General features: G+C 38.6%; 1 protein-coding gene across 2 annotated transcripts in view; it reads left to right on the top strand.

Annotated features, from left to right (window-relative positions):
- LOC126253203 (transcription elongation factor, mitochondrial) overlaps positions 1–24,409 on the top strand; it is a 110,313-nt gene extending 85,904 nt beyond the window's left edge. The window contains exon 6 of one of the 2 annotated variants that reach the window (XM_049954375.1): positions 19,527–24,409. In XM_049954375.1, the coding sequence (XP_049810332.1) occupies positions 19,527–19,858 (332 nt within the window). In that variant the 3' untranslated portion in view covers positions 19,859–24,409. The remainder of the gene's footprint in view (positions 1–19,526) is intronic. The other variant, XM_049954374.1, reaches the window with a different exon arrangement.
- Positions 24,410–24,947: the final 538 nt, after the last annotated feature.

The following is a 24,947-nucleotide window of genomic DNA, read 5'->3' as shown; positions in this document are numbered from 1 at the left end:
TTTAGGAGGGGGCGTGGAACATACACACAGAAGCAGATCCATTTTTATAACATGTGTGGGTTTATCCATTCATAGACCATACATATTATATGAATGTTGTCCAAATGTACATGTATATTTTATGTGAAATAATTACAAGGAAAACAAATACATGCATTAAACAATACACACATATAATGCAAACTGGTCCATGCATAGTAACAAAAATTTATTTTATCATACATACTGTATATGCTTCTATTTTTATAAATTCATAGTCTCTTTTTCATAAGCTTATACTTTTTGCTTCCTAACCAGCAAATCCTTTTATATACAACAATGGTTCAGTAAATTTTTTAACCAGACAGCAGCTGTCATTAAATGTGTAACAATAATGAAAATCATAACTCTGTAAAAATAATGAAAATCTGAAGGGGCAAAGAACAGTATTTTCAGTCTTAGCCTAAAGTAAAAAATCAGAAAAATTTTACTAGCTAATATAGTGACTTTGTGAGTAAAAGCTTTGTTCCAGTAGGATTGTTTTAAAATTCTGCTTTAAATTAATTTTCATCTTCTAACCGTCTGGCATTGTTAGTATGCTAAGTCTCCAAAATACAGATTTGCAGTGTGCCTGTGGAGGACAGTGTGCTGTTATTAAGATTGACCTCTTCAGTGACAAAAAGAAAAAGTGTTAGGAACTGCATCATAATCAATTTCACCTACACTGTCGCCATCCCTAGGCCATCTGTACCAAAGAAGGTACACATGTGCAGCTTCATGTGCCACTGTTAGCAATCACTTTTTGCTAAGGATTTTTTTTTAAATCATCGTCAGTCTTTTCAATTCAATTCAATTCAATTCAATTTTTATTATCACATAACATGCATTATACAATCAAAGATTGTGACATAGATGACTTGTCAGTTTTACACTATATATAACAATGCTAAAAATAGACAATAAACTAATAATATACATGGTGTAACATCTTCAAAGAGGTATTTTAATTACAATTATAATACATTGTTACCATTCATGAAATCTTCTACACTATAGTAACATTTATCTTTCAGAAATTTTTCCAGGTCTCTTTTGGCACCTTTTACATTTGGGTCATCCATATCTTTCCATATTTTATTTACAAATTTCATGCCATATAGTATGGGGTTTTTTCATATGATTTTAAACGGTGGGTAGGTAACATGTAGCTCGTTCTATGTCTAGTATCATATTGATGCAAGAAGAAGTTGCCCTCAAAATGTTGTGGGTTTCTTTTCGTGAAAGTGAGAGTTTCATAGATGTATATGCTGGGAATGCTCATTAGATCCAGTTTTACAAATAAAGATTTGCAGTGTTGCTTTGGTTTTGCTCCCACCATTGCTCAGATGATTCTTTTTTGTAGTCTAAAAGCTATAAGTAAATTTGTTTTTTCAGACCCCCAGAAAATTATACTATACCTAATGACTGAAACAAAATATGCATTATATACAGTTTTTCTTACAGCTAAATCAGTAATACACTCCTGGAAATTGAAATAAGAACACCGTGAATTCCTTGTCCCAGGAAGGGGAAACTTTATTGACACATTCCTGGGGTCAGATACATCACATGATCACACTGACAGAACCACAGGCACATAGACACAGGCAACAGAGCATGCACAATGTCGGCACTAGTACAGTGTATATCCACCTTTCGCAGCAATGCAGGCTGCTGTTCTCCCATGGAGACGATTGTAGAGATGCTGTGGAACGGCTTGCCATGCCATTTCCACCTGGCGCCTCAGTTGGACCAGCGTTCGTGCTGGACGTGCAGACCGCGTGAGACGACGCTTCATCCAGTCCCAAACATGCTCAATGGGGGACAGATCCGGAGATCTTGCTGGCCAGGGTAGTTGACTTACACCTTCTAGAGCACGTTGGGTGGCACGGGATACATGCGGACGTGCATTGTCCTGTTGGAACAGCAAGTTCCCTTGCCGGTCTAGGAATGGTAGAACGATGGGTTCGATGACGGTTTGGATGTACCGTGCACTATTCAGTGTCCCCTCGACGATCACCAGTGGTGTACGGCCAGTGTAGGAGATCGCTCCCCACACCATGATGCCGGGTGTTGGCCCTGTGTGCCTCGGTCGTATGCAGTCCTAATTGTGGCGCTCACCTGCACGGCGCCAAACACGCATACGACCATCATTGGCACCAAGGCAGAAGCGACTCTCATCGCTGAAGACGACACGTCTCCATTTGTCCCTCCATTCACGCCTGTCGCGACACCACTGGAGGCGGGCTGCACGATGTTGGGGCGTGAGCGGAAGACGGCCTAACGGTGTGCGGGACCGTAGCCCACCTTCATGGAGACGGTTGCGAATGGTCCTCGCCGATACCCCAGGAGCAACAGTGTCCCTAATTTGCTGGGAAGTGGCGGTGCGGTCCCCTACGGCACTGCGTAGGATCCTACGGTCTTGGCGTGCATCCGTGCGTCGCTGCGGTCCGGTCCCAGGTCGACGGGCACGTGCACCTTCCGCCGACCACTGGCGACAACATCGATGTACTGTGGAGACCTCACGCCCCACGTGTTGAGCAATTCGGCAGTACGTCCACCCGGCCTCCCGCATGCCCACTATACGCCCTCGCTCAAAGTCCGTCAACTGCACATACGGTTCACGTCCACGCTGTCGCGGCATGCTACCAGTGTTAAAGACTGCGATGGAGCTCCGTATGCCACGGCAATCTGGCTGACACTGACGGCGGCGGTGCACAAATGCTGCGCAGCTAGCGCCATTCGACGGCCAACACCGCGGTTCCTGGTGTGTCCGCTGTGCCGTGCGTGTGATCATTGCTTGTACAGCCCTCTCGCAGTGTCCGGAGCAAGTATGGTGGGTCTGACACACCGGTGTCAATGTGTTCTTTTTTCCATTTCCAGGAGTGTACTATACAAGATATTCATAATATATACAAGGCTATTCAGTCGACCCAGTATGTTGTCCACATGGCGACTCCATAACAGGTTTTTATTGACTAACACGCCAAGGAATTTGACACAGTCTGCTGTCTCTAATTTTTTGTCCATATACCTTATTTCACTTATAGACTGTGCAGATTGTTTTGTGGTAAAATGAACAATTTCTGTTTTTGTAAAATTTAATGTCAAGTTATTGTTTTTGACCCAAGCCTCCACTTCCCCAAGTGTTTGTTCAATATGACGAATTAGGTCTACCTCATTTTTACAGCAGACTACAGCTGTTGAGTCATCTGCATAGAGGATAGTATCAGACTGGACCTGACATGGCATATCATTAATATAATATAGAAAAAGCAGTGGCCCTAATATTGAGCCTTGTGGAACACCTAATTGAGTGTTTTTCCAGCCAGAGAGAAATTTCTTGCCGTTGATGTTAATAAGTACTCTTTGTTTTCTGTTTGCCAAGTATAATGACATCCAGCTAAGAGATTTGCCTTGAAAACCATAGCGTGCCAATTTTTGGAGAAGCAGGTCATGATTTACTGTGTCGAAGGCTTTGGACAGGTCACAAAAGATGCCTGACACACACATTCCATCATCAAGACATCTGCTGACTTTTGTGACTAATTCATTTATTACATGGACTGTGCTGTGGCCTTTTCTGAAACCATATTGATTGCCTAAGATAATGCTGTTAGATGAATTGTGATTTTCAATCTGATCACATGCAGCTCTTTCAAATATTTTTGAGAAAATTGGTAACAATGAGATTGGCCTATAGTTGCCCAATTCATCTTGTTTGCCTTTTTTATGTATGGGCCGAACTTCTGCATATTTTAATCGATCTGGGAAACATCCCTCATCAAATGATTGGTTGATTATGAAAGAGAGTGGATATGCAATACTGTGACAGACTATTTTTATTATTTTAGTGGGGACCTCATCCCACCCCGCAGATTTTGAATTTTTTAGGGACATTATGATTTTGATGACATCTGAGATGGAAACATGAGAAAACTTAAAACATGTGCAATTGCTGTCTGTCATATTGGGCTTTGTATTTGGTGGTGAACAGTCACCAAATTTGTTACAGTTTATGAAAAAGTCATTGAATGATTCACAAATGGCACTGGGGTCTGTAACAGCTCTACCATTTATCACTATTTTAGAAGGGCATTTTCTCTCTGCCTCACTGCCAACTTCACTTCTTATAACAGACCAAACAGCTTTTGATTTGTTTTTTGCATTTGAAATGAAGTCGTTATTTGCAGTACGTTTTGCTAGTTTAACTATTTTGTCAAATGTTTTTTTGTATGTGCTTACATACTTAAGAAATTGAGGGCTTCGATTTACTTTTGCCTCCATATGCAGTTTCCTCTTAGTAGCACTAGACACTCTAATTCCTTTTGTTACCCAGGATCTACTTTTTTTGGGACCTGGTCCTCACTGTTACAAAAGGGAAGCATTCATTGAATATACCCAAGAATTCAGTTAAAAAGTTTTTTGTAATTGTCACTTGTGGAAGTGTGTTTGCTGACTGTCCACTTGGTTTGGCTTAGTTTTTTGCAAAATACTTCCACATTTTCTTGACTGAAATTCCTACATCTTTTTGTTGTGCAGACTGAATTTTGCTTCGGTAGTGATACAAATAGTGCTTTATGGTCTGATACTCCTAAATCTAGAAGAAACTTTTCTTTTACATAATAATTATAACTACTTACAATATTGTCAATACATGTTGCAGAGCTTGCTGTAATTCTTGTATACTGATCGAAATTGAGATTTAGCCCATTTGTGGCTACCAGGTTCTTTAAGTGTGAAGAAAATTTGTCATCAGTCCTTACATCTATGTTGAAGTCAGCACATACAACCACTTTCTTGTACAGTTTCTCACATTTTAATTTATGTAGCAATGTATCAAACTCTTCTAAAAATACAGAGCTTATATGGTACCCAGGGGTGCGATATATGCTGATAATTAGTGTGTTATACTCTTTAAGTTCTATACAACAACTTTCAAATGTGCCTTCTTCATTCAGATGGCTAAAATTCTGTCTGATGATATAGTCTACCGTGGAATGAACTAATATGCAAGAGCCTCCATACCCATTGGTCCTACAAAAGCTGGTAGCCACTTTATAACCTGTAAGTTTATTTAGGAGACTGATATTTTCAGATTTTAGCCAATGTTCATTAAGGCATATTACTTTCACAGATTGTTTCACACTTTCTAGCAAAATTTCTATATCATAAAGCTTCCTGATCATTCCTTCAGGCAGGCCTCTTATGTTCAAGTGCATAACGAAATTACTGCTGCATATATTATTAGGTAGAGGGTCTTTAAAACTAATTTGACTATAAAGTAACAGAACGTCCACCTGAGTGTTGACTGCTTGTTCTGGATTCGTTGTATTGGGCCAAATTCGGATAGAACTGGCCCCCTTCATCAGTTTCCCTGTGTGTGAGCATCTGGATGATGAGCAGGTACAGTTTTCTTGACGATAATTTCAGTCTTTGCTGTATGTTCTGAGGCTGGTTCTGGCACCTTCTCATCTTCTGGACGTGATGTTCCTGTTTGAGCTGGCGCTGTGGCTGCGATTTTGAAATTGATTTCTCGTTTATCCATTTCCTTGGTCGAAACTGGTTGCACAGCAATTGGTTTTCTTGCAAACGTCGTCGTCTTTTTGTATTAATTTCGCTAGCATTTTGCCAATGTATGACTTGCCAGTGTTATTATAATGTAGTCCATGTTTCGTAAACAAATCTCTTGCATCTGGAAGATCAAGAAATGTTACATTTTGTTGGGACTTGCATATTTTGTAGAACTGTCTGTTTACTTTTGCAAGCTCCAGATTTACGATGGAATTGTCTTGCAGGTCGTATCTGTGAGGCAAACTAGCAACTATGATGTTCGGAACTTTCAGATCAAGTAATGTAGTTTTTAAACACTGGGTCGCATGTTTACTTTCATTTCTGTATACATCATTACTTCCACCCATGATTATGACGGCATCATTCTTAGATAGCTCATTAAGTGAGTTGCTGCTCTTAATTATCTCAGTCAAAGGTGCACTGGGTTTCGTCATACCTGTTGCCGTGAATAACGTACTGTACTCATTTATTTTTTCAGCAATTTTCTTGGCGTGGCTATCACCAAGTACAACAACTCGTCGTTTGATGTTCACTGGTTTATTTTTCGTATTAGATGTTTTCTTGGCTGCGCACTCGATTGGAAGTTTCGTCACTGATTTTTGTTCGTCATTGTTCTTTGTCTTATCACAGTCTTCGTCTAGTGTTGTGAATTTATTTGCTAGCGGTATCGCCGGAACTGTACTCACTGTCTGTGTTTTTTTTTTTTTTTTTTTTTTTTTCCGGCAAACGCCACGTTTTTTGCGCAGAACGACGGTTAACAACACTGTCTTGTGCTAGACGATGATCTCGCTCTATCTCTTTGTATTTCGTTTCTAGTTCTTGATATTTCTGCCGAAGTTCTTCATATTTCGTATTTATAGTCATTAAATCCTCTGTAAGCACACTTATTATTTTTTCTTTTGATTTTATCGTGTCCATTACCTCGTTTTTCGTGACACTCACAACGCACTGACGGCATGTCCAGTCATGTTCGTCTTTTATATATTTTAGATTCACTTTAACACATTTGTCGTGATACCACGACCTGCACTGGATGCATAGGATACCTCTCTTTACCTTTTTTACGCAGATTTTACACACGTCACTATCACTTTTTAAGGAAACTGAGACATCGTTACAGAACAAAGTTTCATTCGGCGCCATCTGTACCTGCAATAATGATGGGATTGGTGTAACCCACCACCAATTCCTTTCCTGTGCCAACATTTACGTCTCAGAGAGTAGCAAGTCTTCAATTCTAGTCTTTGCAAGATATCCAACTCCAAATGTCCTTTGCATGCAGTTACCATCATGTTGTTCACTTGGGAGTTGGTCGAGATGGCCCTGCATTCACGACCGTAACAATTCCTGTCAGTTCTGAAATCAATTGTAATTGACAGTACCACTTGTGTCTAATTGCTAGCTGTGAGGACCTCTTTACAACTACGTTTCTTCTGTTGTGTTACACAGCTGTGAGTGTTACACTGTGGCTTACAGACACATTGATAAACCTCCTGTGATACGACTTATTTCACAGTATGATCATGGGCAGCTCCAAACACAATAGGTCTTTCCTGCCATTCTGTCTCTATGTTGACCCATGTTAATGCACAGACTTCACACAACCAACTGGCTCATACACACCACTTCACCTCCATGACTTATGTCCGTGGTAGTGGCTCTCGTTAATGCTGGGTACCAGTTCTACACCAGTAAACGACTCCCAGTATGATCTTCTTGAGGGGGTGACTAATATTTCATCTTTTAAAAAGTAGGCTACACTTTGACCCATCTACAGAGTACAATATCACTCTAAAGGAGCACAGTATCAAATCAGTACAAGGTTTCAGGGATTTGATTAAAATACGATCTTAGCCAAAAGAGTTATTACTTTCTGGCAATCAGAAATCATTTTTGTTACCTCTTTAACAAAAGAGTTGGGGAAATCGATGTCTGCTGGTTGTGGCACCTCTTTTCTTAAATTTAGGAGTTGTTACATACTTTTTATGGTTCCTTAGTTACAGGTAAGTAACTGTAGTTAATGTTCATGCACAGTGACTAAGATTATGTAAGAGCAAGGAGAAACTAAATTGTAGATACATAATACAAACTACATCGTAGTGTGACGAGAATGTTCTTCACAATTAATCTCTAAGTGATGGCACAATGTAGACTCTTTCATTAGCATTTGCATTCTCATTCACATCACATTCCTTTGCTACTTGTATACTAATTTCTGTTCATTGCTGAATTAAGGTAAGGGTATGTTGAAAACATAATTTGAAAGTAAAGTGTTGTTCGAAGTTGTGTGTATTATTTATGCAATCCATGTCACAGCTATATTTAAAAAATATTGTGAGACAAGTGGAGTATGTTAAAGATAGGTCTTTGTGGGAGATTTTTGAGTCGGCTTCACTGACATTTAACCGTACTGTATATCTGAAAAGGTAATGTGCAATTTTCGACATTGCATCAAAGAAGTTGGATGATTTTCTTTGATAGGTGGCATGGTCAAATATTTTCAGTGATCTTATTCAAATCCCACAAGCCAAAATCATGGAGAACTTTAGCTTGAAGTGGACTTGTTTTATGATAGGCATTAGAACATAAATTATGAAATATTACAATTTCAAACAGAAGAAAATTATCTTGGTAAGTATTTATGAGCCAAAGATGTAGCACAAATGCATTCCAGCCTTACTGTAGGATGTCCTTGTGATCGCTAAATAAAAGTAATCATAATCTCCCACGACGTATGTCTAGGTGTGAGGGGTAAAATTTAAAAAATAAATTTTTATGTAGTTAGATGGTGGAGTATGCAAGGCCTGTGTAAATGATTCTAATGGATCTGCTTTTGATTATCCATTTTTAAACTCTTTGTTCTCAGCTACTTTTTGGGAAAAAAATCATTGAATTTAGTGGTAGAGGATCTGAATACATCATCACTTTTCCAGCTATCATCATCAAGGAGCTGACAATCACAAGCCTTTCTACGTTCATTACTCTCATCTCTACTAATGTACATAATTGTCTTTTCTTTGTTCTTGGAATTTTTTTTTTTCATTGTGCTTGGTTATTGCATTTTTCATGACAACATAAAGAACTTTGAAAGCTTGCTTATCGTGTAGATCCTACTATCTACATCTGCCTACTGTCTGCAAACTACTGTGAAGTGCATGGCAGATGGTACTTCCCATTGTACCAGTTCATAAGACTTCTTCCTGTTCCATTCACATATGGGTGTGGGAAGCACAACTTTTTAAATGCCTCTGAGTGTGCTGTAATTAATCTAATTTTGGCCACATATACCTACTGAAGCAGTACATGCACAGTTGTAGTCTATTCCTAGAGCTAACATTTAAAACTAGTTCTTAAAACTTTCTTAGTGGGTTTTCTCAGAATAGAAACATAGTAGGTGAATATGGATTGGGGGGAAGAAATGAAAGAGGAAGCCGCCTTGTAGAATTTTGCACAGAGCATAACTTAATCATAGCTAACACTTGGTTCAAGAATCATAAAAGAAGGTTGTATACGTGGAAGAATCCTGGAGATACTAATAGGTATCAGATAGATTATATAATGGTAAGACAGAGATTTAGGAACCAGGTTTTAAATTGTAAGACATTTCCAGGGGCAGATGTGGATTCTGACCACAATCTATTGGTTATGAACTGCAGATTGAAACTGAAGAAACTGCAAAAAGGTGGGAATTTAAGGAGATGGGACCTGGATAAACTGAAAGAACCAGAGGTTGTAGAGAGTTTCAGGGAGAGCATAAGGGAACAATTGACAGGAATGGGGGAAAGAAATACAGTAGAAGAAGAATGGGTAGCTCTGAGGGATGAAGTAGTGAAGGCAGCAGAGGATCAAGTAGGTAAAAAGACGAGAGCTAATAGAAATCCTTGGGTAACAGAAGAAATATTGAATTTAATTGATGAAAGGAGAAAATATAAAAATGCAGTAAATGAAGCAGGCAAAAGGGAATACAAACGTCTCAAAAATGAGATCGACAGAAAGTGCAAAATGGCTAAGCAGGGATGGCTAGAGGACAAATGTAAGGATGTAGAGGCTTGTCTCACTAGGGGTAAGATAGCTACTGCCTACAGGAAAATTAAAGAGACCTTTGGAAAGAAGAGAACCACTTGTATGAATATCAAGAGCTCAGATGGAAACCCAGTTCTAAGCAAAGAAGGGAAGGCAGAAAGGTGGAAGGAGTATATAGAGGGTTTATACAAGGGCGATGTACTTGAGGACAGTATTATGGAAATGGAAGAGGATGTAGATGAAGATGAAATAGGAGATAAGATACTGCGTGAAGAGTTTGACAGAGCACTGAAAGACCTGAGTCGAAACAAGGCCCCGGGAGTAGACAACATTCCATTAGAACTACTGATGGCCTTGGGAGAGCCAGTCCTGACAAAACTCTACCATCTGGTGAGCAAGATGTATGAGACAGGCGAAATACCCACAGACTTCAAGAAGAATATAATAATTCCAATCCCAAAGAAAGCAGGTGTTGACAGATGTGAAAATTACCGAACTATCAGTTTAATAAGTCACAGCTGCAAAATACTAACGCGAATTCTTTACAGACGAATGGAAAAACTGGTAGAAGCGGACCTCGGGGAAGATCAGTTTGGATTCCATAGAAATGTTGGAACACGTGAGGCAATACTAACCGTACAACTTATCTTAGAAGAAAGATTAAGAAAAGGCAAACCTACATTTCTAGCATTTGTAGACTTAGAGAAAGCTTTTGACAACGTTAACTGGAATACTCTCTTTCAAATTCTGAAGGTGGCAGGGGTAAAATACAGGGAGCGAAAGGCTATTTACAATTTGTACAGAAACCAGACGGCAGTTATAAGAGTCGAGGGGCATGAAAGGGAAGCAGTGGTTGGGAAAGGAGTGAGACAGGGTTGTAGCCTCTCTCCGATGTTATTCAATCTGTATATTGAGCAAGCAGTAAAGGAAACAAAAGAAAAATTCGGAGTAGGTATTAAAATTCATGGAGAAGAAGTAAAAACTTTGAGGTTCGCCGATGACATTGTAATTCTGTCAGAGACAGCAAAGGACTTGGAAGAGCAGTTGAACGGAATGGACAGTGTCTTGAAAGGAGGATATAAGATGAACATCAACAAAAACAAAACGAGGATAATGGAATGTAGTCAAATTAAATCGGGTGATGCTGAGGGGATTAGATTAGGAAATGAGACACTTAAAGTAGTAAAGGAGTTTTGCTATTTAGGGAGTAAAATAACTGATGATGGTCGAAGTAGAGAGGATATAAAATGTAGACTGGCAATGTCAAGGAAAGCGTTTCTGAAGAAGAGAAATTTGTTAACATCGAGTGTAGATTTAAGTGTCAGGAAGTCGTTTCTGAAAGTATTTGTATGGAGTGTAGCCATGTATGGAAGTGAAACATAGACGATAACCAGTTTGGACAAGAAGAGAATAGAAGCTTTCGAAATGTGGTGCTACAGAAGAATGCTGAAGATAAGGTGGGTAGATCATGTAACTAATGAGGAGGTATTGAATAGGATTGGGGAGAAGAGAAGTTTGTGGCACAACTTGACTAGAAGAAGGGATCGGTTGGTAGGACATGTTTTGAGGCATCAAGGGATCACAAATTTAGCATTGGAGGGCAGCGTGGAGGGTAAAAATCGTAGAGGGAGACCAAGAGATCAATACACTAAGCAGATTCAGAAGGATGTAGGTTGCAGTAGGTACTGGGAGATGAAGAAGCTTGCACAGGATAGAGTAGCATGGAGAGCTGCATCAAACCAGTCTCAGGACTGAAGACCACAACAACAACAACAACAGTTTCCATCTGTCTTCAAGTGCCTGCCAGTTCAGTTACTTCACCATCTCGGGACCCCGTCCCACAGGTTAAACAAACCCGTGACCTTTCATGCTCTCCTCCCCTATATCGACTCAGTATCCCCTGTTAGTCCTATTTGATATGGTTTCCACACACTTAAGCAGTATTCTAGGGTGGGTCACACAAGTGATTTGTAAGTAATCTCCTTTGTAGACCTATTGCATTTCCGGAGTATTTTAACAATAAACCAAAGCCTGCTACCTGTTTTAACTGGGACTGAACTGTGTGATCACTCCATTTCCTATCCGTACAAACTGTTACACCCAGGTATTTGTATGAGTTTGCTGATTCCAACTGTGGTTAATTGTTGCTGTAATCATAGAATACAAAGTTTTATTTTTGTTTTGTGAATTCACAATTTTACATTTTTGAACATTTAAAACAAGTTGCTAACATTTGTACCATTTTAAAATCTTATTAACATGTAACTAAATGTTTGTGCAGCTTTTTTCATACCGTATTTCATTATAGATAAATTCATCATCTGTGAAAAGTCTGAGATTACTACTAATATGGTCTGTGCAGTCATTAATATACCGAGCGAGGTGGCGCAGTGGTTAGCACACTGGACTCGCATTCGGGAGGACGACGGTTCAATCCCGTCTCCGGCCATCCTGATTTAGGTTTTCCGTGATTTCCCTAAATCGTTTCAGGCAAATGCCGGGATGGTTCCTTTGAAAGGGCACGGCCGATTTCCTTCCCAATCCTTCCCTAACCCGAGCTTGTGCTCCGTCTCTAATGACCTCGTTGTCGACGGGACGTTAAACACTAACCACCACCACCACCACCGCAGTCATTAATATACAACATGAACAGCAAGGATACCAACGCACTTCCCTGGAGCATAACTCAAGTTACTTCTACATCTGTTGATGCTCTCCAGCCAAGCTGCATCTTCTCTGTCAAAAATTCTTCAATCTTGTCATAAATTTTACTTGATAAACTATATAATCCTTCTTTCAATGAGTGTAAATGTGGTACTGAGTCAAACGCGTTTCAAAAATAGAAATACACTGCATCTATCTGATTGTGTTGATCTATGGTTTCCATGATGTCATGTGGGAAATGTGCGAATTGAGTTTCACATCATTGATGGTTTTCAAAATCCTTGCTGGTTGACATGGAGGAGATCATTCCTTTAGAGATACATTATTACATGCAGGCTGAGAGTATGTTCTAAGATTATACAATAAATGGCTGACAAGGATAATAGATGGCAGTTTTTTGGATCTCTTCTGCTACCCTTCTTGTAGATGGATGTGACCTGTGCTTCCTTCCAACTACTGGATACGTTTTTTTGTTTGATGGGTCTGTGGTAGGTTTTTTTTTTTTTTTTTTTTTTACTCAGCTGCAAGTTTGGTGTACAATCCAACAGGGATTCCATTGGGCTCTAGGGCTTTCTTCAGTTTTTAGCAATGTCAGCAGTTTCTCAACATTACTGTCATTAATCCTGTATCATTCATCTTTGCAGTGATGTGAGACTTACAATGGGGCAATACCACCCCCTGCCCCCAGATTTTCCTTTGTAAAGGAACATTTGCAAGTGGAGTGCAGCATTTGTACTTTTACTTTACTGTCCCCAATTTCAGTTCCTCTCTTGTCCACAAGTGTCTGTACACTAATTTTGGTACCACTAAAAGCCTTAACATATGACCATAATTTATTTGGGTTTTGTGAAAGATCTTTCAATAACATTCTGCTACAGTTGTCATTGAAGGCTTCATGCATTGCCTTCTTGACAGTTAAACATGCTTCATTTAGTGTCTTCCCATCTCTAGCCCTATGTTTTTGGTTACACCTACTATTCAGTAGTCTCTTTTTCTTTAAAAGTTTCTTCATAGTGACTGTATACCATGGAGGGTCCTTCCCAACATGAACTGTTCTACAAGGCACATATCTATCAAATATGTAGTCAACTAGTCTTCTAAACCTGCACCGTAGTTCTTCCACATGCTCCTCTCCAGAGTTAAAGGCTTAGAGCTCCTCATTGAGATACCGCGCGGTTAAAGGCGCTTCAGTCTGGAACCGCACGACCGCTACGGTCGCAGGTTCGAATCCTGCCTCGGGCATGGATGTGTGTGATGTCCTTAGGTTAGTTAGGTTTAAGTAGTTCTAAGTTCTAGGGGACTTATGACCACAGCAGTTGAGTCCCATAGTGCTCAGAGCCATTTTTTCCTCATTGAGATAGGGCACTACTGCTATTTTCTCTAGTTCACTGAAAATATAAGTTGTTCTACATGTTTTAGTTCCCTTTTTACTATGGTAATCATTATTGCTACAACTGCCTCATTGTCAATGATACCAGTTTCCATGTGGAGATCATCGAAAAGATCAGATCTGTTTGCTGCCATTAGATTCAGTAGGTTTCCATTGTGAGTTGGCTTCCAAACAATCTGTTCTAGGTAGTCCTCTGAGTGCATTCAGTAATGTTTCATTACAAAACTGTAATTTTTCCAAATGATTGACAGATTGTTGAAGTCATCTCCAGTGATTGCAGGATGTGTGGGGAACTTTTAGTGAGCATAGGTTTTGTGAAAAGTTTTCAGTGACATCTGAAGGTGAGTCCATTGGTTGATAGAAAGATCCAACTGTAAGTTTATGCACACCTTTGATATCGAGACTTGCCTAAGCAATCTTGCATGCAATTTCAGTTTCTACATCAGTGGATTTGAGTATCTAGACTACTGCAACAAATGTTCCATCAACATTTATCATCTGTCGTTTCAATATATGCTTAAAATTTTCCCTAAATGTCTCATTGCTATAAATTTTTGGTTTTATCCAAATTTCTTTACCTAGTGTTGTGTGACCTCTCCAGGTTTTTAGAAATGCTTCAAATTCTGCACAGTGTTGTGAATGCTTTGGCATTTAATCACTAGGATTTTAATACTCACTTACAGAGAGCATTTCCTTGGATCATATACTGACATGTCCCAGTCTCCTACAGTAATCATTATCTGGACTGGATGGAGATTTGCCTAATCTATACAGCTCCTTATGTGCATCCCGCACCATCTGCCACCTGGGTAGTGGCCTCTTCTGTTAGTGCACACCCAACCCATTTGTGGGAATCCTACAGTTCTCATCACAATGTCATAACCCCAGGAAATCATAGCCTAGCTTGTCAAAGAACCTTCGCATTCTCTAGTTCAATTCTTCCACTCTACTCAGAACCAGAGGGGAATGATCATTTATGTGGACAATATTGCAAATTGTGAGCTTTATTAATACTCTAATTGCACAGCTTTATTTATTTTTATTTATTTTTTCTGCCAGTCGCTAGACTGAACTATGTACGACCTTGGATCCCAGATGACATGTATCGTTTGTTCCAACATGCACCTTGCTCTCTAAACAGGTAACAGAACAGCCTCATCGACAAGCTGAATGAGGCTCCCAGGTATACACTCTGAGTGCACTTGGTGTTCCTTCCCATTCCTTGCTGCTATTTCATAAGGGGCTCCATTATTTGTTTCAACATGCACCTTGTTCTCTAAACAGGTAACAGAACAGCCTCATCGACAAGCTGAATGAGGCTCCCAGGTATACACTCTGAGTGCACTTGGTGTTCCTTCCCATTCCTTGCTGCTATTTCATAAGGGGCTCCATTATTTGTAATACATCTGAACTGCTGACAATGACACCTACACTTTTGCATTTGCCTCCTCTTAATGCAGGACACAGCAGGTTTCCCAACAGATGAAGTAAGTACTGATTAGAGCTAGTCCTCTTTATTAAATAAAACTCTCCCATCCTGACACACAATGCTTTGATCTCAGATGTAGACTAACCTTCCTCCCAGCTTCTACAGTAATTGTGCCTGACCCAGTGCATAGGAAAACAAAAATCATAGTGTTGTAAGAATATTTTAAGGAAATTATTAAATTAATCTGTTGTGTATCCTTGGTTAACTTCTTTGCATTATTTGATTGGTATATTCTCTCAGAATAGTTTGGCTGAGTCAGCATTTGTGATGCTGTGAAACAATACTTTTTCATTCTTGGCTAAAACCAATTGATGTCATAGTCAGACAGATTATTGTGAATTGTGTTTTATTCATCTCATGATGTACACTTGCAATCCATTTGGTTTGCATACAGGAGACATGTCAAAAAGTTTTAATACAGTTACAATGATTTTTACATTTATGAATAATAGCACTATAATGAGTAATAACACTATAAGGATATTTCTTGGAATGTGTAACACATTTTATCCAGCTCAAATTTCCAGTTTGTCCTGCATGAATTCATCCACTGAGTAATAACACTTCATTGTCAGTACCTCATATAGCTTTATTTTAAGTGGACCTATATTCATCTGCATCAACTTGTTCTCTTTTAATTTATTACAAATTTTCATTCCCATGTATTGAGGTCACTGTGCATACAGTCTGAGGTGGTGAGTGGGGAGCATAAAATTTTCTTTGTTTCTAGTATCATGTAAATGGACAAGATGGTGTCCCTCAAATAATTCATGTCTGGTGTACAAAAATATAGTAATTTCATGTATGTATAAGGATGGCAGAGTTAATATTTTAAGTTTTCTAAATAATGGTCAACTTAGTTCTTTGTGATTTGCAGTGCACATATTTCAAATGATTTTTTTTCTGTATTTTTAGTATCCACACTTTGTTTGTCAAGTTACCCCAAATTTATCATAGGGCTCACACCTGTTTCATGAAAGACATTTGGATTTAGAAATAACTGTACTATATTCTTGTACTCTTTTTTGGAAATGTGGGGGAAAATAAACTCATGCTGAACATCAGAAATTCTAGGTGGCTGTGATCAGAAATATCAAGACAAAATCAGTGTTAAAATAACCATGCACAGTGACTTTCCAGCTATTTTTCTTAAGCCTTACTAGCATTTATCCTAATTTCCTGATGAAACTATCACGCAGGTTTAATGTTCCCCATCTGAAGTAAGTTTTATACCTGTGGTAACATTTGTTATCGTGATCCTGTGTTTCTGTTGTTGAGATATAACTCTGCCCATACAAAGGAAATGCCTTTAATGCCATGAAATTTTAATTTCTTCAGCAAGTAATTTAGCAGTGAAGCAGACCACTCACCAAATATCAGAAGAGGAGAGTCATCGACGGGCTCACAAAAATGAATGAAACTGTGCTAGCATGTGGTTGTCAGTAAAAGGAGATGTGTCTATAATTAGACATTACTAGCTTATCTCCTTCCTTTTATTAATTGAGCATTATCAAACCAGCCCAAGATTTTTGTCCATCAGTGGATCTTTCCACTGCACCATTACATAGTACTGTTTGCACCTTGCAGGCAGCACATTTACATGAACAGGTGTCATTACATCCTATGGCATGCTGTTTGAGACTATAAAACTGCTGTTGATTCTTGACGTCAGAATATGTATGTCTGTTTGTCCACCTTACATTCTTTCTTTTGTCCATCTTAGATTCTTTCCTTCTTGCTATGCTGAACTAAACTGTATTTCTTTCTCCCATTCTTTCTGATTTTCTTCTTCAGCAAGACTGTTGTCAGTATTTTGGCACAGCTTCATTCAAAAATTCAAATCTGCCTAGTTGTCTGGAATCTGTTATTTGTCTCACACAATATGTTGCATTCTCCTTTTTCAGCCTTATTGCATACTTTTATTTAGCACATTGTCATGGGAGATCTAATTACTGAATAGTGTCTTTTGTGACTAATCCAGCATAACAGTGCCTTTGGAACCTCATTTCTGTCCCCGGTTTCAATAGAGAATTCATGATAACCTGTGTTGCTTTATATTCTTTCAGAAACAGTGTAAGCCAACTTCCTTTTATTCCATTTCTAGCTGCCTTTGTTCACTTGTAATGTTCTTGGTTCTGCTATGTAGATGTAACATTACGGTAATAATTACCTATTAAAATACTTCTGTTTGAATATATTGCATTAATTACTTACTTCTTTTACTTTATTTTTTTTTCTTCTTTGTTTAATTGTATGTTTGCTTTTTTACACTGATACACTGACCGGCATGAGAAATGCAACAGCCAGTAAATGATGTGTAATTATCTGTTTATTCAAAATGAAGCACTTCAACCAATTTTTTGAGTCAGGATATGTTATTGGCATTGCTTTGCAAGTAAACAGTGAAGTTTATTGCACTAGCCTTAATTGTTGTTTCCACGCAGCCTGGAAAACGCATCACTGAATGTGAGCGAATAATGTTTTCCCACTCTTGTAGCGCTTGTTACCCTGCGTTGTTCCCCTGTCAATCATACGTGTTTGTAGGATTTTTATGTGATTGTTGTAATAAACTTTCTGGAGTAAACACGTCATTTAGCCCTGAAAAAGCTGCGAAAGTTTTTGCTTTGGTGGAAGGTGGTCGCAGCATTCACTGCATTGCAGAAGTGTTAAGAACTAAATCTTCCACGATTTCCAGAATCACACGAAGGTACAGGGAAACTGGAGGCTTTGCAAGGAGGCCAGGAACAGGCTCGAAAAAAGCTACATCAGAGAGAGATGAATGCTTCTTACAACTTTAAGTTATCTGTAATCATTACATCACCACTATTGAAGCACGAAATCGACTCCACCAGGTTCAAGGGTTCAATGTTAGTGAGATAACCATTTGAAGAACACTGGAAGAAGCCAATCTTCAGTCCAGAAGACCTGCTACAGGTCAGGATCTCACCAGAGAGCATTTCACAGCTTAACTACATTTTGCAAGGGAATATCTTGGCTGGACAGTACAACAATGGGATCACATATCATTCACCAGTGAGTCACAGTTTGGTCCCGGATCACCTGACAGAAGAGGAAAGGTATTCCCTTTGCACATTCTCATCCAGGAGGCCTCTTCAGGGTGGTTCTGTGATGATGTGGGCAGGAGTCAATACAGCTGCAAAGACGGATTTGGTCTTCGTGGAGCATGGAAGCCTTACTGCACACCGGTATGTGGAGGAAATCCTTCTGGAGCATTTTGCTCCATTTATTGGTGGTGATTTTACACTAATGCACAACAACACATGTCCACATGTTGGGAGAATTGTGCAAGAGTTCTTGGATGAAATGAGGGATTCATGCTATGGGTGACCTGCTGAAAGCCCTGATTTGAATCCTGATGAGCACATTAGGGACTGGCTTGGGAGAAGAGCCTGTCAGCAATATCCAGAGACCCTACAGGACCTACAAAACAGCCACCTTGAGGAATGGGATATGATCCATCAACAGCACATTACCACATTAATCAGGAGCATACCTGAAGGATTGAATGCCCTTATTGGTGCAAGAGGTGGTAATACATCCTTTTGAAGATGTGAACAGAGGTCTCTAAGATCATCTCCAGGGTCTGTGAAGTAAAGTGTGAATAATATCAAAACAGACATGCATTACCTTTATGACCTCAGAAGTTGAGTCCCATAGTGCTCAGAGCCATTACCTTTATGAGCTTACTCAAAATTTCCTTGTAGTGTGCATGTCTGGCTTAGTTTGTTAAATTTGTTTATAACCGTCTTTCCTTATACATTGTTGGACACTTAGATGGGAGCACCCCACAATATTCCATCATAAGATACTGGATTAGTGTCATAAATTTAAAATAAATTTCAATTTTGTAAGAAATTGAAGTGTTGCATTTTTCATGCCGGTCATTGTACATCAGGTTTCACTGCTGTATCTCACGGAACACTTCTGTCGATTTTACTTGTAATATTTTTGCGTGAATAAAACCATTGTATTCTATCTTTTTGGCTTAGTAATAATCAGAATGAAAACAGTTGCATTATTTGTTCAAAAAAATGGTTCAAAATGGCTCTGAGCACTATGGGACTCAACATCTTAGGTCATAAGTCCCCTAGAACTTAGAACTACTTAAACCTAACTAACCTAAGGACATCACACACACCCATGCCCGAGGCAGGATTCGAACCTGTGACCGTAGCAGTCCCGCGGTTCCGGACTGCAGCGCCAGAACCGCTAGACCACCGCGGCCGGCGCATTATTTGTATGGTTTATGCAAATCACAAGAATTGTTTGGAAACAATATGCAATACTCTAAAATAAGGAAAATTTCTTTTTGCAGCTGTTCACATCTCTTGAAAAATATTGTTGCAGGTAATGGCTTCTTACAGGATAAACAACAGAAGGTTTTCTTTCTGAAATCTCATCTTCCGGCGCGGCTTTTCCAGACACTTATCGGGTCAGAGCGTGTTTCTGCACAGTCTGTTGTAGAAGAAATTTTCCAAGGGAGGTCAACTTCTGAAGCTCTTAACTACACGCCAATAATTGTTCCTAATCATGTTCAAGATTATTATCATGCATGTGACAGTGCAGAGCGAGAAATGTTGTGCCAGTCCTTACTACTTACAATGACATTTATGGATGTGGCAATACATCAAAATGAAAGAAGTTTAGCAGCTGTTACTACTCGTAGAATCTCAGTTTAATATTATTTGTCCTGATTTTTTACATTTTTGCATTCAGTTGTGTATGAAGACTTTGTTAAAGCAGATTTGTGTATAGACTGTCCTGGTATTTAGTATTTTTTGTCTCAGATTGTCTAGTGAAAATTGTAATTGCAAAATTACGCAACAGAAACGTTTTGCACTGAAACGTATTATTAACTGTCTTGGCCATGTAAAACACATATTGTGTGTCATTGGAAGAATATATAAAAATTGGTGTAGTCCTCGACATTATGTGCTGTGTGTCATATGTGTATAGACAAAGGAAAATGGACAGTTTGTTGATAAATGTAATTAAACAATACTCCTTTGGTAATACAGGAAATTATTTCAAAGTGAACTTACTGTAGTTGGTGACAGTGTTAAGGGCCTGTGGCAGTGCAACTCACAAGAATGCTGCATTGCCAACTCGGCTGAAAGCGCACAGCAGCTATGTTACCTTCCTGCACCTTGGCAGTGTCGCAGACCAGATCATCTAAATCTGTCTCATGTTTGAAGAAAAGGTCCCTTGCCTGTTTGTGAAACACTTGGCGGCTTCTAGGTGTTTCAGCCATTGTGAGAAAACACACAGAAATCAGTCATTCATAGTTTCTTCCACATAAAATGCGATAGAATGCTCAAATATGATGGAAGTTTACACAGTACAGAATGCTGAAATAGACTGAATGCTGATTGGCTGGGTGTGCAACTGTCTACTATGCATTCCCAGCCCAGAGACCATAAACATTGTCACAGACTATAGTAGTCAATAATGATATTATCTTTGTAAGAATATTATTAAAATAATAAAGATACTTTATTTAAAAAGGAAAATTGACAGGCTGAAGCAGTATATAGTATATAGTATATAGTGAGAAGTTCTGTGGAAGGAAGAACAGGACTTCTTGTCCAGTCAGTACAGGGTTATCAACACAGAATCAAATAGAGGTGTGTGTAATGAATAAGAAATTAGGAATGTGGATAAGCTATTATGAACTGAATAGTGAACGCATTATCATAACCAAGATAGGTACAAAGCCAACACCCACCACAAAGCAATAAAAGTTTATTTGTCCTCTAACTCCAAAGATGATGAACAGGTTGAAAGAATATTTGATGAGATAATGAGAATTATTCAGATAGTTAAGAGGGATGAAAATGTTACTGTGATGGGTGACTGGAATTCAGTAGTAGGAAAAATAGTAGGAGAACATGCGTTGAGTGAAAGAGCTAGCTGCCTGGTAGAATTTTGCACAGAACATAATTTAATCACAATAAGCACTTGGTTTGAGAATCATGAAAGAAGGTTGTACACATGGAAGAGACCTGGCTGCTCTGGAAGGTTTCAGACTGATTATGTAATTTTAAAACAAAGTTTGAAACCAGATTTTTAACTGTAAGACATTTCCTAGTGCAGTTGTGGACTTTGCCCATAATTTATCGGTCATAAACAGAAGATTAAAATGAGAAATTGCAAAAAGTAGGAAATAAAACAGATGGGGCCTGTGTAAACTGAAGGAATCAGAGGTTGTTGAGAGTTTCAGAGGAAGCCTTGGGCAACATACTGAAACAGAGGAAACGAACCAATAGATGACAAATAGGTAGCTTTGAGACACGAAATAGGGAAGGCAGCAGAGTATCACATAAGTTGTTTGGTTCGTTGATTTGGAGAGTAAAAGGACCAAACTACAAAGACGTCAGTCCCTTTCCCATAAGTCAAAAGACAAGGTCCAGTATAAGTCTCTGGATAACATGCGAGATGTTCACTTTACATGGCAAAAAGAGAAACTACAAAAATGAAGCAGGCAAAAGGGAGTACAGAAGCCTAAAATGGTGATAATGCAAAATGGCTCTGCAGGAATGGTTACAGGACAAATGAAAGACTAGAAACATGCATGACTAGGGGAAAGATCTTCTGCCTATAGGAAAATTAAGAGAGACCTTTTGAAGAAAGAGAAGCAACTGTATGAATCTTAAGAGCAACCCAGTACTGAGCAAAGAAATAAAAACTGAATGGTGGAAGGAATATACAGAGGGGCAGTAAAAAGAGAAATGAAGGAGAGTTGGAAGATAAAATACTGAAAAAAGAATTTGACAGAGTACTACAACACCAAAGTCAAAATGAGGCCCTTGAAGTAGACAACATTCCCTCAGAGTATTGAGAACCTTGAGAGAGCCATTAATGACCAAATTATTCTAGCTTGTGTGCAAGATGGATGAGACAGGCGAAATATCCTCACACTTCAGGAAGAATGTAATGATTAAGTTTCCAAGGAAGGCAGATGCTGACCATTCTAAATATTACTGAACCATCATTTTAATAAGTCATTGTTGCAAAATATTGTCACAAATTATTTACAGTAGACTGGAAAAACTGGTGGAAGCCAACCTCAGGGAAGATCAGTTTGGGTACTGGCAAAATGTAGGAATATGCAAGTCAGTACTGACCCTGATACTTATCATACAAGATAGATTGAAGAAAGTCATACCTACATTTATAGCACATGTAGATTTAGAGAAAGCTTTTGATTAAACTACATTCTTTGAAAATTTGAGGATAGCAGATATAAAATACTGGAAACATAAGGTTATTTGCAACAAGTACAGAAACCAAGTAGGAGTTAATGAGAGTCAAAGACATGAAAGGGAAGTGGTGGTCGAGAAGGGAGTGAGGCAGAGGTGTAACCTATACCAAATGTTACTGAGCAAGCAGTGATGGAAACCAAGGAAAAATTTGGAAAGGGAATAAAAGTCCAGAGAGAGGAAATAAATACTTCTAAGATTTACCACTGAGATTGTAATTCTCTCCAAGATGATAAAGGACTTCAAAGAACTGTTGATCAGAATGGACAGTGTCTTGAAAAGACATTATTAGGTGAACATCAACAAAAGTAAAACAAGGGTAATGAAGTGTAGCCTTAATTAAATTGAGCAATGCTGAAGGAATTAGACTAGAAAATTAGACGCAAAGTAGTTGATGAATTTTTCTGTTTGTCAGGTTTGATTCCATCGGGAAGCAGTTGTGCACAGGCACAGTATTTGTTTCAGGTAGTAAAGTGTACAGCAATCAGTCCCAAATAATGTTTATTGCATATCCAGATTGTGCTCAATGTGTGGCCATCTTCAGTGCTAAAAGACATGCAGGACCAACTACAATAAGGTAACATGCATGCCTTATTGAATTTACTGTTTTATAGGCTTTAAATGTGAGTCATTGATAAAATACACACCTGAATGTAATTTAAAACATTAAAACTATGTATTGCACATAGTCCCAACTGGACTATTCATGTCAAAGGCTGAGTTCACACTGAGGCCATTGTTTACAGTTGCAACGCAGCTGGCATCAGCGTATGTCATACCAATCTTCAGAGCCTATTTTACAAGTGTGATTCGTTGACAACATGTATTAACTTCATTTGCTAATTTGTTTTATTATTGCATACTTTTTAAAATTTATGCACTTGAAACAAATATGGTGGTTGTAACTAAAAATAGTGACTAATTTTTTATAGTTATACATGATGGTAATCATGTGAACTAATCAGTGGCATCCATTATTGCTGCACACTTTACAGCTGAACAAAGTTTAAAAATACAAAGCATCGTGTTCAAAATCCCTGAGATAGCAAAAGTATTATTAAAACTGTGTTGTATACCAAGCACAGTTGAAGGAATTGGAACAGACAGTAGTGATGTTATAAGTTTTCGTACCAGCAGTGGTATGTCAAAAGGACCAGAAATTATTTCTGCTTTAAAATGATATCTCTCATAAGTTTCCTGTAAAAATACATTATAATTGACATAGCTTGGTAGTGAAATAAATAAACTTTCAACTACATCATGCAATAATGTAAACACGTTGTATTTGTCTCCAGAAACTTTGTACTCTTATGCAATATAGAAGGAGTGTAATCATAACAAGGTCATTATTGTCAGATCAGTGCACCTGTTGAGATTGGACCATAGTAGTAGAATCCTAATGGTTTGCAAACAGTTCCCAAAATTGGGAGCTTCTTATGGCCACCTGCTCATTAAACAGTTATCTACAAGAGGATGCCTGATGGATGGCAAAAGACTTAGTTTTCCTCCATCAGGTCCATACATCTTCACTTCTTGCATGGATGGAACATCCTCTTATGTAAGGTCAAAACTGGTGCACTATGAGCACTGTACCTACTTTCAAGAAGGTGGTCAGCGTAGTTAGATCTTTATGCCGCATTTTTACAATCTGCTGCCGCATATTTGCTAAGTCTGGCTTCCAGCCATCTAGCAGTTTGTAGCACATAGCAAGCATCACAGTATTGAAAAAAGAAACATGTTCCATAGGTCAGGTGTCTGTAGAATTGAATGTCCTGAGTGCACATAAAACCAGTTTTTGGAGAGATGACGACAACGACAATGAAGAGGATGACGGCGACGACGACGACAACAACAACAACAAATCATGGATTCATTCATACGTACAAGATGGACACACACACAGACACTCATTCAGTACAGGCATAAACACAGTCAGAATGCATACATTTCTAGCATATCATATTGCTTATTCTGATACACATAATATAGAATTTTAAGTCCAACAATTAAAAGACTTCTTGATTTCAGAAATTCTACTTGATTGAAGGTGTGTGGTATGTTTACTTCCATTACAGATGGGAAAAAAATGTGAAGTGACCATGAGTGAACAACTCTTGTCATTCACAAAATGTTATTGTTAGGAAGAACCCATATACGTGTGGTAAACGACCATAGAGATTGAGATATGGTGAACTACTACTGTGTATCATGTTATTAAATGTCCTTAAAGACAGGCGTTTTATGTTATTTGTCTTAGACACTTACCACACACTGTACTAAGCTAAGATCTTTAAATCAGTGCCTCAAATGGTTAGAAGATCAACAGCTTACTTTCAAAGAAAGTACTACTTTCCTAGTTACAGCACTGAACTATTGCCTACTGAATGCAACATGCTACCTGTTATGTGAATAATTGATTACTCTTTTGTAGCCATAGAGCAATTGTATCACAATATCAGTACAAAAACTATAATGCACCTGTTATCCAAATATGTGATTAATTACACAG

This window comes from Schistocerca nitens, chromosome 4 (genome assembly GCF_023898315.1).
Source record: "Schistocerca nitens isolate TAMUIC-IGC-003100 chromosome 4, iqSchNite1.1, whole genome shotgun sequence".
Classification (NCBI taxonomy): Eukaryota; Metazoa; Arthropoda; class Insecta; order Orthoptera; family Acrididae; genus Schistocerca; species Schistocerca nitens.
Note: the sequence above shows the minus strand (reverse complement) of the source record. Positions and strands in the feature narration are given on the sequence as shown.